At 38.5% G+C, this 19,077-nt stretch overlaps 1 protein-coding gene across 11 annotated transcripts in view; it reads left to right on the top strand.

The window, feature by feature from the left end:
- The window catches only part of FNBP1 (formin binding protein 1), a 129,530-nt gene that overhangs the window by 75,032 nt on the left and 35,421 nt on the right, over positions 1–19,077 (top strand). For all 11 annotated transcript variants that reach the window (XM_019638313.1, XM_019638303.1, XM_019638295.1 and 8 more), the window contains exon 6: positions 190–294. In XM_019638313.1, coding sequence (XP_019493858.1) covers positions 190–294 — 105 coding nt within the window. The remainder of the gene's footprint in view (positions 1–189; positions 295–19,077) is intronic.

Below are 19,077 nucleotides of genomic sequence, written 5' to 3'. Positions count from 1 at the left end.
TCCGAGGTGGGTGGTTTGGGTGGACAGAAATGCCGATTTGAAAATAACGTCCCGAAATGAAGACACAGAGCCAATCAGTTCAGAGAAGAATGGTCTTTGGGGGATTTGGGTGAAATTGTATCTGTCCATAGGAATCTCATGGTTTCATTCACAATGACTTTCCCCACCACCATTTCCCTCTGCTTTTAGAGCAAAAGACGGTTTGAGCGGGATTGCAAGGAGGCCGACCGAGCCCAGCAGTACTTTGAGAAAATGGATGCTGACATAAACGTGACAAAAGCAGACGTTGAAAAGGTAAGGTGAAAGTGAGTCTTTCATTTCCCTTTTTAATGTTCGTCGTCCCACCCCCNCCCACCCCCGCCAATGTGTCGGTACCCAACTTCTCCTTCCTGATGTAGCCACAAAAAAGCCACTCAGCTTGGGATCGTTTTCAGTTTGTGTCAACTGTCAAGGGGAACCAGAAGCTAAAACTTGGGGACTCGCACTGTGAGGAGCCAGCGGCTTGCTTATTTGTTCAATCACCAGGGTGATAGCATGGAGAGTAGACCTGAGCACAGCAGTAGCGCGCGGTGTCTAGAGATTGTGGCTTCCTGTTAATGGCTTTTCAGAGAAAAACTCCACCTCTCTTGAAAGCCAGAGCAGACAGAGCAGCCCGTTCAGCGTCATCTGGAAGAGCCTGGCTCTCCTAATGCCTCCGTTAGGACGATAAAGAGACTCACAGCTGGCCTGACTCCTGAGTGAGGCACTCAGGCTGATCACAGGTTGAAGTTGAAGCCTGGCCTTTGTGAGTTCTCTCAAAAGCTGATCTCGAAATGGACTTGTATTGGCAATTAGCAACATTATAAAGCCTGTATCTTCTTGTGGTTCCATGTGTGTTTATTCCCTAGAAGCGGAATTTTCTTTTTATAAAAGTCATCAATGCGGTGTAAACAAAATTAGCCTGTTAAAGAACAATATTCATTCGTTACCGCCCAGGGCTGTTAGTGCTTTCCTTGGGGGAAAAGCTGCCTTTTCATAGATTTCTTGCACCTCTGCCAGATTAATCAGAGATGAGATTAGTTGAAAAATAGTGTGAGTTAGTTGTGTAGTTATTTGTCCAGGTAAATATTATTATTTAAATTCCTGGCTTAAAGGCTAGGTAAATATTAGTAAGCCTTCCTTGAAAATTATCTTAAATAGTAAAATACATTCTCATTATCTATATTTGATTTTGAGTGGGGATGTTTACTTTAAAAAGGTCTACTAAGATGCTTGTAAAGTTATCATAAATTTGCCATAAGTTCTCATTAAATAACCAACTCCTCAAACTGTTTAAAGTGTTATCCAATTAAAATAGTAGATTGACCCAAAGTTTATCAAAACAACAGTTGGATTAAAAGCAGTAGATGTGTCCCAGAAACATATGTAGCACAAATGTATGCATTCTTTAACAAATATTTTATTATCCTAAATATAAAATTAGAGTGATTTTTAGTCACCTAAAGACTTTTTAAAGGAAATTGCTTTCATGTTTCTGAGTATAAAAGCTATCCACCCTTGTAGAAATATCTGAAAATACAAACTAAACGGGGAGAAAAACATTAAAACATGCAACTATTATTAATGAAAAGTATTTTACCCTTCAGAGCCTTCTCTTTAAAAAAAGTATATATACTATAATGTACAGTGTAAAGAATAATAACAAAGGCACACCTATCTTAAGAAGTGCAATCTTATTGGTGCTTTTGAAGTTTCTCTCCCTAACTTCCCCCTTCTTACCCCCACCCTAGAAGTAAACTTTATCCTTAATTTGGTATCAACCACCTCCTTGGTATTCTTCATAGCTTTATGGCAGGTGTATGTATCTGCAAAGAGTCTGTTTTAGAATTTTGCCTCTTTTTTGCCTTTCTGTAAACAAAATCATACTTGCATTTAATTTCTTCTGACTTCATTGTTTTGCATTTGACGTTTTCTACTTAATTCACGCGGAGTATAGAACACATAACTTTTATATATTAACAGTAAACTCTCTTTTTATTTCTCTTTTGGGTTTTCTGAAGAGACAGTCCTATCACCAGCAAATAATGACAGCTTTATTTCTTCGTTTTCAATCCTTATGCCTTTTATTTATTTTTCTTATCTCGCTCTGCTGACCTCCCTTATGCTGGCAGAAGCAGTAATTGTGGACTTTGCTTATCTTGAGCTTGATTATAAAGAGACTGCTTCAAATGTTTCCCCATTAAGCATGATTTTAATGTACCCTTTATCAGATTAAGGGATTTCCTTTCTTTCCCTGTTTTGCCAAGAGGTTTTTTTTTAAAGCTTGATTTGCTATTAAATATCATCGAATACCTTTTCTGCTTCTTCTCATCCACTAATGTGATAGATTACATTCATCAATTTTCTTCTGTTGAACCAAATTAGCATTCCTGGGACAACTCCAGCTAGGCCAGATGGATTGTTTTTTTATATGTAACTGAATTTGTTTTGTTAATATTTTACTCAGGACTTTTGTGTCTATAGTCATTGAAATAGGTCTATAATTTTTCTTGTCCCAGTTCTTTTTACTTACTGGTTTTGGATTGTTGCTCCTTTTTGTAGTTTCTGAAATAATACATATGAGATGAAATTAACTGTTCTTAAATGTTTCATAACACTGCATTGTGGGAACATTTCTAACTATTGATTCAATTCTTTTAGTGTCTGCTTCTTTGATTGATCCCGGGGTTATGTATTTCTAGAAATGTATTCATTTCATCATAAGTTTTCAAATGTATTGGCTAAAAGTTGCCCATAATATTCTCTCACCTTAACTTCTGCTGTGTATGTTGTTGTGTCCCCTTTATTTATTCCTAATATGTTTATTTATTCTTCTTTTTTCCTTTTGGGGGGATCAGCTTTCTAAAATCGTTTTTATTATAATTTTCCAAGAACCAAAATTTATCTTTGTGAAGTTTCTCTTTTCTATTTGTATTTTCTATTTCATTTAGTTTCTTTTTCTTCTTCTTCTTCCTCATCTGTCTTCAGATTTATTCTATTGTCCTTTAAAATTTTTCTTTCTTCAGATGCTCACTTCATTTCCACTTTTCTCATATAAGCACTTAACAAATTTCCCATTTAAATGCTGATTTATCTGCAGCCCACAAATTTTGATACGTAGAATTATTATTGTTGTTCATTTTTAGATAGTTTTCAATTCTTTTGCTATTTAGTCTCTCCTAGGATTTATTTAGAAACATATTTTAAAATCTTCAATTGTATGGCATATTTATTTATTTACATTAAAAATCATTCGCTTTATTATTAGTGTAAATATAAGTTCACACACAGTCTAAGTAAAGCATGGCAAACCACCTGTAAGATCCATGCACAAAATACAGATAATAAGCATTTAAGAAACATTCTGGTTGTTCTGATATAATGACTTTACAGCTCTGTTTTCCATGGGTTTGAAGACCGAGGTTCATTATTTAGAAAACAAGGTATACAATAATTTATGCACTTAGGCGTGAGTTGTCTGTACTTTCTCAGATATCTCCGAAGACTTCTTTATTTTAACTACATCTGGTAATATTCAGCACTCCTAGCTATGGCTACTACAAAGATACATCAGGGTTTCAAAAACCACCACCTTATTTTCCTTAAAGAGCAACTGGTAAAACTAATGAAAATTCAGAATGTTCCTGTCTCACATAAATGCAGAGAATGATGCCCTCAACACCTACTTCACGCTGACTTACATCAACATTCTAAATCAACCAAACAGCATCTCCACTTAGATTTTCATCATACATTGTGAATTACAGTGAGTGCCCTCAGACTTCCAGGGAAAAGTATTTCTGAGTGAATCCCACCGAACATACAGTGGCTCTCAAATGACAGCAACAAGCAAGCCATGATTCACACACACTCGGAGTAAAAAAAAACATAGCATCAAGTGACTTCACAGTGGGATCACTTTAACATTTCCTTTTCAATAAACCTCAAGTACTCATTGTAAAGAATTATACGTTTCCAACATCCAACCCCTTGATACTTTCAAACATATTCACAAGTTTTTTAACATTTGCTTATTTTCTATATGTATTCTGATTTAAAGTAATATCTGAAAACTGTTCTGTACTGACTGCTTTGTAATGTCAATTCTTTGATATTTCAGATTTCATTTTCAAGTAAACATTTTCTCACATTATTTTATATCTTTAAAGTCACTTTGGAGCATGAATTATGTGGATTTTCTGAAGTTTATATTTTGAACAAAGGGTTTTCATTGTTGATTTTGAATGTAATTTCTCCACGGTAAGCGTTCTCTGATATTGAGTAAGGCTGTAGGTCCAGCTGCAGGGTTTCTTGGATTCTTCAATTTTAAGGTTTCTCTCCGTTATGAATTTTCATGTGTTGAATAAATTGTAAATGGTGAGTAATGACTTCTCTCCGGTACGAATTCTCTCATATCTAGTAAGATATGAACGGTGAATAAAGGCATTACCACATTCTCTGCATTCGAAAGGCTTCTCTCCAGCATGAATTCTTCTGTATTCAGTGAGAGCTGAATGCCGAGGAAACGCTTTGCCGCAGCGTTCGCATTTGTAAAGCTTCCCTCCAGTGTGGGTTTTCCTATGTCCCTTTAGACTGGGTAATGGACTAAAGACTCGCCCACACGAAATACATTTGTAAGGTTCCTCTCCAGTATAAATATTCTCATGTTCAGTAAGATATAAAGATTGGTTCAAAGACTTGTCAAATTCACTGCATTTGTTTGATTTCTCTACAATGTAACTATTGAGCTATGTAAGATTTGAGCTTTCATGAAAGTCTTTCCCATGTGTATGCTGGTTCTCTGGAAACTGAAATCTCTGATGCTTATTAGGATCTGACCCTTGTTTAAAGTTTTTCCAAGATTCACTGAATTGATAACTTCTCTCATCATTACACATACTCAGTAGCATATTGTGGAATGAATCTTCTATTCCTGGGTTTGGCAACAAGTCCAAGGTGTCCTCAGAAGACATAGCCAGAGAGCGCAGGTTCCTGTAGTTCTCCAACATCACGTCCATGTACAGTTTCCGCTCAGCTGGGTGAAGGCACTCCCAGTCCTCCTGAGAGAAATCTATGGCCACATCTCTGAATGTCAGCCGTCCCTGAGAAGCAGCCATTTCGTCCTCGTCCTCCTCCTGCTCTGTGTTGTTTCCTCAGGAGACTTTCGCTGTAGGGGACGCAGGTACGGGGACTTCAACGTCGGTAGTGACCCACAGGCGTCAGGAGTGTAGGATGGTGGACTGAGACGTTCAGGTTTAAACCACAAGAACTGAAAGTCATGATGGTCAACTAGACCTTCTCTCTGCCTTGGCCATTTCTGGGTCTGCCTGTATGGCGTATTTAAACATGTCTTTCTGTTATTGGTTTCTAATGTAATTGCTGTGGTGGTAAAAAGCCTGAGTTTGAGTCGTTTATATTTGTTGAGACTTGTTTTGCGGCCTCTTACATGGTCGGTTTTTATAAATGTTCTGTAATAGAGAAGAAGTCGTCTTCTCCAGCTCTTAGTTTGCAGAGAGTTCTACATATTTTCCATTAGATCAAACTTGCTGATTGTGTTATCCAAATCTTCATCATTCAGGACTTTTGTTGGTTTGTTGTAGCCTTTTTTTGAGAGACGTGTCACTTCTTGGTGCCTTGCTTTTCTTGACTTGTAAAATGTGGACACAGAAGAACAGGACTGATGCAAGTATTAATTGAGTTAATACGTATAAGGCGCTCAAAGCCACTTACGGAGTGGCCAGCGATCTACAAGTTAGTTAACTATTACGATAATAACAGTGGAAGGTTTGCCATTTTCTGTCCATTTTGTTCTTCCATTGTGAAGTTACTTTATTAAAACATAAAATTTAGAATTGTAACCTCTTTAATGCGATTGACTTTTTTATCAATGTGTCGTGAATTTCTTTCTGCAGTCATGCTTTAAGCCTTGAAGACTAGTTTACCTGCTATATACCACCTTTTTGGGGGTTAGCATTTGCCTGGCACGTCTTTCCCATGCTTTTACTCTGTGCATTTCTTTGTCCTCATATTTAGATGAGTCTCTTGTAAATGACATGTGGCTGGATTTCTTTCGAATCCAGTCTGAGGGTCTTCGTCTTTTACCTGGAGAGCTGGGGTTCGTGGATGCCGGGTAATTTTGTGTTTTCTATTTGCTTTTCTGTGTTATTGCCTGTCTTTCCCGGACATACTTTGTTTCTTGTCTTCTTGGATTTTCAAAAATTGAGTTTGTTTTGCTTTCCTCATTCCATTTCCCCCCCTACTCCTTAGGAGATTATGTATTATATTTCAGTGCTTTTATTGGTTAGCCTATTTTAACACATAGATTCAACCCAAACTATAAAGTAAATTGGGATCTTTACTAATGTCCTCCTAAATAACATGTTAGCTAAATAAAGCCCACTCCCTTTTGACTATTGCAGTTTATTTGTGAGGTGTTTTTTCATTTGTTTGGTTTTTTTGGGGTTGTTTTGTTTTCTTTTTTTGTTTGTTTTTGACTTTTTGTTTTTTGGTTCAACTGTTCAAATTATGCTTTAGTAATTTTATAGAGTTCTATAAGTGTGTTTCTGATTGTCTGTGTTCACCGTGGTTGTTTTTTTAATCTGGGATCTTATTCCTTCTTCCCAAAGGACACCCTTTACAAGTTCCTTGAGCAGAGATTTATTACAGTAAAATCTCAGTTTCTATTTGAGCTGTCTTTATTTCTCTCGTTCTTGAAAAATGATTTCTTCATGTATACAATCCTAGTTTGATTATATTGCCCCTGGAGTAGCTTATTCTACCATCTTCTGGCTCTCATTTGTGGTTGAGAAGTTACAGTGGGTGAGAAGTCCACATAATTGTTAATCCCTTGAAAATAATCTGCCTTTTTTTTGTTGTTAACTATTAAGATATTGGGGTTTTGTGGGGGGTTTTTGTCTTTATTCTTCTGAAATTTCACTATGACATGTCTAGGTGTGATTTTTTTTTTTAATCTTTTGATTCATTGGGCTTATTGACTCCAGGTTGGAGTTTTCCCACTATTGCCTACCCCTCATTCTATTAGTTCCTCTAGAACTCAGATTATAAGGTATAAGTCAAAATGCCTATTCTATATCCTCTACACCTATTAATCTTTATTTATATCTCCCATCTCTTTGTCTCTCGCTGCTGTGTTCCATGTAATTCCTTCAGATATAACTTTCATTTCACAAATTCTCTCTTAAGCTGTGTCTAATCGGTGCTTTAACACATCCACTGAGTTTATCATTTCAGTTGTTACATTTTCATTTCTAGAAGTTCCTTTTAGTTGCCTTTAAAAATCTATATCATTTTGTTATTTTCTTGTCCCTTTGTCACACTTTTGTACCATATTTTACTTCTTTAAACATGTTAAACACACTGATTTTATATTCTCTATTTGATTGATTTCAGTATCTACAGTCTTTGTGGGCCTGATTCTCCAGTTTGTTGTTTTGGCAGATGTGTTCATGGTGACTTGTTTCTTTGAGTATTTTTGTGGTAAAAACATTTCTGCTATAATGCCATAAATGCATTGCTGAAAACCCTTACATTCTGCAAAAATGCTCCTAAAAATAACAAGCAGGGCTTATGGGAAAAGTAGGCTTAGAAACAGATCACTCAGTACTTACAGAGCTTTGTGACCACAGCACCAAGAAAGCAACAACCCTAGTAAAACTACTAGCATTTGCAGTGAGTATCAGAGCCCTTAGCCTTCACGACGTAAGACAGTCAGAGTCTTAGGACCATCAGAGATGTAGGTCCTTGTGAGCATTCACTTCTGATAGAGACTACCTTCAACACAATGAAAAGTCTGATCCAGGATGTGGCTTTCTGCATGTATCCATTGATTTAACACGGGGGTGGGGGGTGGGAGTTGGGAGATAGCTTCCCAGTTTTTGCATTCATAGTCCCGGCTTCACCAGATAGCCCAACCGGATGGAGATTGGAGCAGTTCTCAAAGCCACTAAGCCAGCCACTGGTTGTCGTTCTGTAGATTTTTCACCTTTTTCTTAAGATCTTCATGACATTGCTAAAGCTTGCTGTCGTGAGAAAGCTTGCCCGCAATTCCTCCCAAACATTACTTTACTGGGAAAAATTGCATATACACTAGGAAGACTTCTTTGTTATACCAACATCTATATTTCAGTCACATAAGAAGGTATAAGTCACAGCGGAAAAACATGTGCGATACAGAACAGACTGTGTGATTATGAATGTACATTCCTTGGAATTTTCTCTGTGGCCTGGGTTTAAAGTGGGCTCTCCAGGGAGCTGGCATTACCTGGGGTTGCTACCAAGCCAGGGCTGCATTAATCTAAATCTTCCAACTTGGGGTTTGGGATCCACATGGGCTGTGTGATTTCAAAAATTTCCAGGATGACTTTTTTTCTCTGTTTTTCTCCCTCAGGTCAGATCCAAGGTAGTTATCAAAAATACAATTGCTGCATCCAAGGGTGGCTGTAGGACTTTTGGTGGACACTGCCAAATGGAATTGCTGTCCTCAAGTGTTTTAATATTTCTAAGGATGTATATTGTTTCTCTTCTACCGAGAGCATCCTTACCTCCTCCTCCAGGGTATGATAAATTACCTGATTTGGGCACTGCAAACATTAAAGCTGATAAAGCAGGGTCTAAACACGGGAGCTCTCAAGATCCTTTGCTGATGGGTGTGACTCGAAGCACTATGATTTCCCCAAACCAGCAATAGCTTGGCTGTGATATCATCGTTTGGCTTTATCGCCTCTCTCTTGTCAGTATCAAGCCGAAAGGATGTAGTGTTTCCATGCTTATCGCTACGTAACATAATTTCCCATTTTGACTTCTGACAGTCTTTGAATCTAAGGTGAATGCCTTGTCCCCCAGTTTCTGCAAACGATTCAATTACCGAATGGTATTAGAACTCGCTCGCCCTCCTTTTTCTCACACTCCGCCCCACAACACTCGGAGTGACATGCCTGTGTTTGCAGAGACGTGGAAAGTGCTCGCCCTGTAGGTAGGAAGGACTTGCCTAAGTTGCGTTTGTGTTTGATGACACGATTGTTGTGAACTCTCCTCAACGATTTGGGATCTCGGTGTGAGCCTGCTTTTCTTCTTCTCTTTTGGAAACGTTGCTTTGTGTTTGGTGTCAGCGTGTGGCCAGATGTTTCGTTATTTGCTTCCACGAGGGTATGTGTTATTCTGGAGGCAGCCAGTTTAACTGAAAGTAAATTTAGACGTATAAAGTAGATGTAAGAAAAAAACGGCGCATTTGTCTCTGGGCCAGTGAACATATTTGGATGTTGCGAGGATGCTGTGTTCCTCAGAGGAATGATGTGGAAAGGAAGTAAGCTCAATGGGGTGGTTTTTTATTGTTGCTGAAACTCAAGGAACTGTGGAGTCTCTAGTCCTCTGCCCCGATGGCAGCTGTCGGAGTGTTGAATTTGAAGACTTAAAAGAAGTCCTCACGATTTAGACTTATTTACTCGTGAAAGAACCAACATATGTTGGAATAGGTCATCTTGTGGCTCGTGACCGGTGTGCTGACGCCGAGGTGGAAGGATTGTCCTTACTTTCTGTTCTGTAGTATTGAGAAGCTAAAGGACTGCAAAGAAACGGAAAAGTCAAACTATGTGTCTACGTCAAATATAGGATACTCTTCTAAAAACAACTCAACCACGGACGGTAGGTGAAATGTTCTCTGTCCCACCCTCTCCCATCCCAGGCCCTGCTCAGTCGTCATCACCCTTGCCACTTGATATGTGCCCTTCTAGAACGTTTTAAAACACAGTAGTCCCCCCTTGTCTGCAGGGGACACATGATAACACCCCCGGTGGATGCCTGAAACCCTGGATTGGATTGAAGCCTGTATCTTACTGTACTGTACTCACCTTCTCACTTCAAGGAAGCACTTTCCGGCTTCCCGTTGGCATCTCTGAACCGCCAGCATCACTACTCTTGCACTTTGGGGCCACTGTTAAGTAAAATAAGGGTGACCTGAACACATACTGCGATACGGGGACAGCCGATCCGATGACCAGGAGGCTACTAAGTGACTAACAGGCAGGGAGCATGGACAGCGTGGAGGGGTGATTCACATCCCAGGTGGGATGGAGCCGGAAGGCTGGATTTCATCATATTATCCAGAACAGCGCTCAACTTAAAACTTAACGAATTGTCTATTTCTGGAATTTCCCATTTCATATTTTCAGACCACAGTTGACTGCAGGTAACTGAAACGGCGGAAAGCGACACCGTGGATAAGGGGGGACTACTGTAATTTTTTATGGAGGTGTACTAAATGGCCACATCTTAAGTGGACAGCTCAAGGAGTTTTTACATATATATGAAATCATGTGCCACCACCCAAGATAGGGGACATCTCTAGGACCCCAGCAGGTTCCCTTGAGCCCTCCCCCACCCCAAAGGTAACTATTGGGTTGTCGGAAAAGGCATGACGTATCTTTTCTGTTTTTCGTTGCAAAAGTGCGTCATGCCTTTTCCGACAACTCAATATTATTCTGACTCTATCATATGTTAGTTTAGCCTGTTTCTGTACTTCATACAAATGATACAAAACATAGTCTTCTGTCTGGATTCTTTAACCCAATTCTATGTCTGAGGTTCATATTTTTCTCACATATGGTGGTAGTTTGTGTTTCATTACCACGTGGCATTCCACTGTGTGGATGGATGGACCAGTTGGTTTACCCGTCCTCGTATTGGTGAGCATCTGGATTGTGTCCATTTTGAGGCCACATTGAGAGTAAAGCTGCTGTGAACATTCTTCACATGCCTGTTGGTGGACATGACCTCTCGTTTTTCTTGGCTACACACCTAGGAGTGAAATCCTGGGTCATAGGCTCATATGTGGCTTAGCTGTCACAGAGCCTGACAAAGTGGTTGTGCCAAGTGACGTTCCCTTCAGCAGTGACTCTTCATCCTCACAAGCATTGGGTGTTGTCAGTTGTTTTATTTTAGCCTTTTTGATGAGTGCAAAGTGGAGTCTTGTCATGGTTCTAATTCACATTTGTATTTCCTTGATGAAAAATGGTGTTGAGCTTATTTTTTATGCCATTATCTGCCATTTGGATAACCTCTTCTGTGCAGTGCCCAAATATTTTGCCCATTTTAAAAATAGATTTTTTTTTCCTTTCTGGCTTATAGGTGTTCTTTGTATATTCTGGACATGAGTGTGTGTGTGTCTGTGTGTGTACACATATATAATTATACAGTATGCTTTTGTATCTGGCTTCTTTTGATGAACACAAGTTGTCAATTTTATTTTATTAGATTTTTTATTGGGGAATTGGGGAAGGGGAACAGTGTTGGGGAATTGGGGAAGGGGAACAGACAAGTTGTTGTCCTTCAGTCTTAGCTGTGGAGAGCGCAGTTAGCTCAGCTCCAAGTCCAGTCACCATTCGGCTGCCCATCGGCAGCTCAGGGCCGCTCAGCTCAATGTGCCGTGTTCAATCTTAGTTGTTGGTGGGCTATGCCCACCATCCCATGTGGGAGTCGAGCCTGAAACCTTGTTGTTAGGAGCACATGCTCTCACCAGCTGAGCCATCCTGCCATCTATTGGCAGCTTAGCAGCAGCTCAACTTGGGTGCAGCTCACTGGCCCATGTGGGAATCGAACCGGTGACCCTGTTGCTCAGAGCTCATGCTCTCAAATGAAAACTTAGCCACTCGGCCAGCCCACAAGTTATCAATTTTAATAAAGTCCAATTTACCTTTTTTTTTTTTTTTTAAGGTTAGTCCTCTTTGTTTCCTGTTTAAAACTTTTTTTTTAGCTGAGCCATCCTGCCACCGTTGGCAGCTCAGCGGCAGCTCAGCTCGGGTCAGGCATCGAACCACTGTTGCTCAGAGCTCACACTCTGGAGCGAGCTCTTAACCAACTGAGCTACTCAGCCGGCCCCTATTAAAAGATATTTTTGCTTGCCCTAATAAAGCCTTTTGGTATGCCTTTAGTCGATATGCAGATGGTCTTTTATTTTAAAATTTTTATCATTGCTATGAAAATATGCGGATGGTTTTTTTATTTTAAAATTTTTATCATTGCAATGAAAATATTGTGCGATGGAACAAGCCTAGACAACCAGAATATTACTGTTTCTATATCACATGTTTTTAAGGATCAAGTACAGAGAGCCTGGCTCTTCAGGCCCCATCTCTTGGGAGCCCAGGGCCACCAGAATTGACAGAACACCCAAAGACCATTGTTTACTGTCACCTTGAGCAATTCAACTCTTCATGTCTTCTTGTTTTTTATTTATTTATTTATTTATTTATTTTTTGTGGGTTTGGTGTATAGTGTGTACAGAAGCGGACAAGAGACTATTTTTTAATGGAGTCAATATTTCAAGCTTTATGTAGTTTGGAGATTGCTTTTGAAGAATCAGAATTCTAAGTAACCATTAATTTATATTCTAAAACTCTGTCTAAAATCTGTCTAGTAATTATTTTTTTGTACAGTTTGCTTCTGTTTGGTACAGCTTTTTATCCAACTAAATTCTGAATCTGTTTATTTCTGTTTTCACTTAGCCCTCCAAAATGAGTTACCCCATACTTTTTTTTTAATTTAAGGGAATGCTAATGGAATCATGCATTCATGGTCTTCTTTTCATTTTTTAAAACCATTTAATTTATTGGCCGAATTCCTAAGTTGTGAAATGTCCACATTCATTTTCATTCATTCCCTCACTCATTACTCATTGACTATGTGCTGGCAAGGGGTGGAGGTGGCCCCGATACCCACATGTAACCCCGATACCCACATGTAACCCCGCAATCTTTGACTTTAAGGAACGTGCCTTTCATTTTCTTCCTAATATTTACTTCACTGTCTAGTGAATTTTCCCATTTTCAACAATTTTTCCCCTAAGCAACTCTCTCAATTGGCATCTTGGTGACAAAAGCCTTTAAAGTCAGGTTTTATCTGTCGCTCTGCTTTGGAATGATGACATGCTGGACAAACTTGGATGAAAGACAGAACCTGATCCTGATAGCACTGCCGTTGGTGAGTGTGGCGTTGGGATGAAAAAGGAAAAGGTTATCAAAATGAATGGAATGTGAACTAATATTTCCGAACAGAGAGAGCAGTGTTTTCTCAATGCATGCATTAAACTGAGTTCATCCATGTCAGGCCGTGAATAATTCCCTTTCTCTAAGTTGCCCTGGCCTTGTGACTCTTAGCTCTTACATAATTTCCAAATGCAAAATAGGATATTGTTTAACAGAAACTGCAGTTAGTGGTTACAAGTAGCTGCAGAAGTTGTCAGTGAGCTCATGTTATGCTTTTTAAACTCTAGTATCTATTTCTCCTTTTCTTATAGATTTAGTTTCATCCGACTTGAATGATTCTTAAGCTGCTCCAGTCTCAATTTTATGGGCAGTGGTGGGCCATGAAACAGTTCACTTGGCTTCTGTATTCCAATTCATTGCAATTCTGAGTGTTGCCCTACAGAAGAATTCTCTATACAATGTGAGAGGTTTCCTTATTTGGCATGAGTTTTGTTATATAACCTGATTTGAGGAAATGTTTTTAAAGCTAAATGAAATTAAATTTCTGACCATGGACACTTAGAACAGTGTATTAGTTTCTTAGGGCATTTGCACTCCATTTTTGTGTGACAGTAGGGCTTCGAAAAATACGTGGCTTTGAACATTCTTAGCTTTTAAATTCACATCTCTGTCCATGTGCAAAATAGGAGATTTCAAGTCATGTATGAATTAAGGTAGAGAGTTCTAAGAAGTTAGAAACTTCATGTTTCTAATTGCAATAAAATATACATGTGCTTTATGTGTCACATGTTAAGAGAAAAATAAAATTATAGTAAAGCATTTATGCCATTGAAAGCAAGGATTAAGGAACTTACTTGGAATGGTTATCCGTTTGGTAGTGACCTTGATTTAAACACATGAAATTTAGTAGTTCAGGAATTTGCTTCGGTTGGAAGCCGAGCTGCCGGCTCCAGGAAGCACGGACGGCCCAGGGTTGGTTGTGTTCTAACACAGCTGAGTAGCAGTGTTAAATTTTTTTACCATTTGGGGAAACAGTCTCTAGCAAGATGACTACGTGAGTTATTGTACGTATAAGGAATTGTACTATTGAGTATTTTCTCTGCCCTTGCTGTAACAACAAGGTTGACATCTTTATTGAACATGTTAATATCTTCAGTGCTTTCCCTAAAGTTGTTGCATAGAAAATGTCTGAAGGAATTGTTCACTGTAATAATTTAGAAAACAATTTTTTTTTAAAGAGGAAGTGGTTAGGATGAATACAGGAAGTAAATTTTGCAACTGCAGCTTGATCTTGCAGTTTAAAATGCCTTTTATTTACAGCAAGAGAAAAATGTATAGAGTTAAAATGAGATTATCAAATAAAATGTTGCTGTAACTATTCTTTTAATGTTCAAATTAAGGATTCTAGAGAAGACACTTTTGTTATTCTCTTGTTTGTATCTATCCTGTAAGAAGTCATATCTGTTAGGGTTCCTATTTTGTTTACTTTGCCTCTCAGTGTGTTTGTATTAAATGAACATCCTGAGTGGTTTCTATTGTTTCCATTCTAAATATTTGTCTGAGTTATGTAGTGGATATGTTTTCTTCCTTTGACATTTCACATGCGAAATAGAATTTAATGGGAATTTTCTCATTTACATTAAAATGTTGACAGGAGTCTGTCTTAGCTTTGCCTTAGTACTCCTAAAAATATAGTCATTAACAACCTCTAAGTTAATGTACAAAATACCAATAGAGCAAAGTAAGATGATAAGTCATTCTTATACCCTAGACCTGAAGATAAAAATGAATTAAATAAAATATAGTACGAATACAAATATTCATGTTACGTGGATAGATGAATATGAAAGAAAAATGAATTAATTAAATTAAAATGATATTTGTTTATGTTTGTGTGTGGGTTTGTGGCTTTGATATTTGGCACTTACTATGTGCCTCTCACTGTTCCAAAGGCTTTCATATGGCCGCTCATTTAATAAAATAGTTTAATGTTTACTGGTAGTAAACGGTCTAGGTTGGCCAAGAGCTTGTTCTTAATCTTGATCCTACACATAAGTGGGTTCAGGTCTTGCTTCTACCACTCACTGATGGCATGGCATGAGGCAATTTATTTAATATCTGAGCCTGTTTCCTATTCTTTAAAATAAGGATAATATTACACCCCTCAAGGGCTGGCTGCGAGGCTTCAGTGGTACGTGATGTGTCCAAAGCAGTTTATTGGTCGGCTCTATTTATTGTCATCTGTATTTTGCCTGTTTGTGACCTTCCTGGATTATTTCTGGTTCCTCCCTCCTCAGTTCTTTCCCCTCCAACCTGCTCTGAATCTATTGAGTATATTTTAAACATTCTAGGCACCTAGGCATTCTACAAAAATATGTATAGAACAAATAGTGCGTAGCATCATTTGGATTACAATGGATGCCTTTCATGAGGACCCCTGGGTAGCAAATAAGGATGAGGTATAGAAACAAGGAAAACTTGAGTCAACTGGAGAAAAAGGTAGATATCACATGTTGTATGCCAAACTGTATAATGAAGGTAATCAGAGCAATAGCAGTTTAAAAAAAAAATGATTGAGGTACATCATATACGAAGTCACCTGGTGCAAATACTAGGAGCTCAGAAGCTCCTAGTGCATGCATGCTGCCTCTGAAAACGCTCTGTGCAGATGACAGGTTGTTGGGATAAGCCTGAAGGAGAAAGTAGCATTTGAGTATGACGGATAGGAAGACATTGAAAAGAAGGAGCAGAGAGGACAAGTGAGGTGGCTAGGGCTTCATCCAGGGCACTGAGGGAAATACACTGCAGGTGCTCATCTGCCTGACAGAACGGGGGACCGAGTAGGATCTAAATGGAGAGGTGGGATGAGAACGGAGGACGAAGCATGTTAAAAGCAGAACGGCGGAATGAACGCGACACTGAAGAAACGCTATTGAACCTACTTCTTGAAAAAACTTACACTGGACAAGTGTTTAATATTTTCTGAAAGGGTTTTAATCCTCCCCATAATTCTTTTATCCCTTTATAGATAAAAAGGGTAAGGCTGTGAAATGTTCAGTTACCACCAGCCCTGAGTGGCCCTGCTGGATGTGACGGGAGCACACCTCTGTGCCTTGGGATCTAGGTTACATTAAATGAGCTCTTTCTAGTGAGCCAGTGCTCTTGTACAGGACTAGGCAGGTGACAGTGGGTTGGAGTAAGATGATAAATAATAGTTGCCATGAGGCCTCAGTATCAGGGACACACTAAAGAGAGGTGGAGACTGTACCAGACTAAGCTACAGGAACCATCTAAAGAGGGACGGCCACTGATGTGCCGTCCGTCCACATAGCCATAGTCATGGGAGAATGCAGGCCATGTGTTGTTACTTCTTGCTTTTTATTCCTTTCTGGGGTAAATGTCTTCCTTCCTGGAGGATAGGTTGGTTTATTTTTTCCATGAGAATTTGTGAGGGTTAAGCTCCTTATTTATTTGTCTGAAATGGTTTTATTTTGTCTTCACTGTAAGGTAATACCGTGTTTCCCCAAAAATAAGACCTAACTGGAAAATAAGCTCTAGCATGATTTTCAGGGTGCTCGTAATATAAGCCGTACCCCAAAATAAGCCCCAGTTAAGATCTTCAGCCAGACATGACTATTTGAATAAATGTAGATTTTTGTACATGAATAAATGAATAAAATGCGTCTTTGGGAGCAAAATTTAATATAAGACCCGGTCTTGTTTTTGGGGAAACACGGTAGCTTAGCTAGGTATAGACTTCTAAGCTGACAATTATTTTCTCTAAACGTTTTGAAAATATTGTTCCATTGTCTTTTATCATTGATAGTCCCTGTTCGGAACTTGGCTATCTACTTAATTGCATTCCTTTATAGATAATTGACTTCCCGAGCTGTAAAGACCATGACTTTGCCTTTGGTGTTCTGTGGCATCACTAGGATGTCTCAAAGTACAGACTTTTTATTTCTAATTTACTCTGCTGTGGTTCAGGATTGGGTGCAGATTTCTTCCTTTTGTAATGTAGGGTAACTATCAGGTGTTAACTCTTGAAATAGTGCCTGTTTTTCATTCTCTCAACTTGTTAGTTCTAGGACTCATATTAGGTGTGTGTGAAACTTCTCATTTGATTTCATGCTTCTTCATGTTCAGTCATTCCACTTCTTTATATCTATGCGTTACATTTCGTGTTACTTTCTTAGCTACTTCATAAATTGTCTTCAATTATTCTATTATATAATTCGTCTTTAAGTTTTAAAATCTCATTGACTGCATTTTTTATTTCTAAAAGTTCCATTAGGTTCTTTTTCAGATCCGCTTCATCTTTATAATGTCTTATATTATTTTCTTGTGATTTCTACTGCATCTTTTATTTCTTTAATCATTTCAAATGTTCCTATTTTATATTTTCTTTCAAATTGTTCTTTTAGCTCAAGTTCTTATGGTGATAATTTTTCTTCTGTCATGTCAGTTCTCATGGTGGTTTATTTCCTTGTGCATTTATAGCTATTATTATCTTTGTTTGAGCATACCTTCAACAGGGATGGTTTTTTTCTCTGAGAATTCCATAAAAGCAGAATTGTGGAAGTATCCTCCCAGCAAGGTTTTTATATTTGTTTCTGCCAGACAATCTGGGACTAATTTTTATGTTAATTACTTGGGTTGGGGATTCTTGTACCATTTGTATAGTACCTTAAACACAAGTTTATAACTTTAAACACAAGTTGAAGGTTTTCTTTCTCAGACCCCACTCCACCCCACAGCCTGAGACCTAAACAACCTTCCTGGCTGTCTTTTCTGATCACCAGAAAATTTGCTCAGTGTCACCCAGCTTAAAGGAAAGCAGAGAAAACTATCACTGAGGTTAAAATAGAGGAAAGGTCTGTGATCTTACATCTTGACCCCACTGGTAGTGTGTACTAAATAACACATGTAAGGTTTTTAGTATTAAACATTACGGCTTAAACATCTCTTGTGACGTGAGTACTAAGGGTGAACAGCTGCTAACCTAACACCAGACACCTCAGATTTCTTCACAGCTGGAAGTATATGGTATTTCGTTTCTTTTTCTGGGATATGTATCATGACTAACATTTTTTCTCTTCTAAGGAACATTCTTTTCTAGAACTATATTTACAAAGTGCTTTCAGTATTTTTGCTCTTCACTATAACTCCACAGCAATAGAGAACGGTGATCATATGGGCATTAACTTTCTAGACCCGTCAGCTGTATGTATATGAAACCTTGTGTTTGTCATATTCTATGGTGAGGTTACTTATTAGGGTTATTTATTAAGAGGGGAAGAGAAAGAGATAATTTCAAAACCCACCGTAACTGAAAACTCAAGTCTCTTGCCAATGGCAATGTGTGAGTAACCAGAGGAGGGAAGGAAGTCTTAGAGCCAGCTGAGCTCCTACCAAATTTGCTCACAAAGCCCACCTTGGAGCTGTGCCAATGTCAAGATAAACAGTATCAGCATTGGCTTCTCTTTTAGCAGAAACTGTCTTTCACCTTGATCAAATAGGTATGGCAAATTTTACTTTTCAAATAAGGAGCCAGGGTGCAGGGAAACTGAAGGCCTTTTCTTCAAACTGTTTAGCAAGTGAATGGCCCATGTGGGATTGAGATGCTGGTCTCATTTGCTATCGGTCGGTATTCTCTCCATTTCAATGACTGTGCACCAAAGGAGCCTACCATACTGGGGCGAGAAGTCGGAAGACTGTTTAAAAAAAAAAAAAGTCAGGAAATGGCTGGAATATTTCAAGCATATTTCTTTGGTTAACTTATTTTGAAGTTTTTCTCTGTTTTGTATTTTAGCTGCTCTTATAATTTATCAAAGACAGACTCATTGTTTTGGCAAGTTCCCTGCCTGAAAGTCTCCAACAAAAACTCACAGCACTCTGCCTGAATAGGAATTTTTTAATGCATTCTTAGTTTTGAACTTGAAAATGTACTCTAGATACAATGGTTTGCTGGGAAATTTGAACAATGCCATTTATCATGCAACAACATTGCTCTAGACAGAGAGCTGTTTCATCTCTCCCTTTGTTACTGGCCCTCCTACAT

This window comes from Hipposideros armiger, unplaced genomic scaffold (genome assembly GCF_001890085.2).
Source record: "Hipposideros armiger isolate ML-2016 unplaced genomic scaffold, ASM189008v1 scaffold_3, whole genome shotgun sequence".
Classification (NCBI taxonomy): Eukaryota; Metazoa; Chordata; class Mammalia; order Chiroptera; family Hipposideridae; genus Hipposideros; species Hipposideros armiger.
The sequence above is the reverse complement of the archived record's forward strand: the minus strand, read 5'-3'. Positions and strand labels throughout refer to the sequence as shown.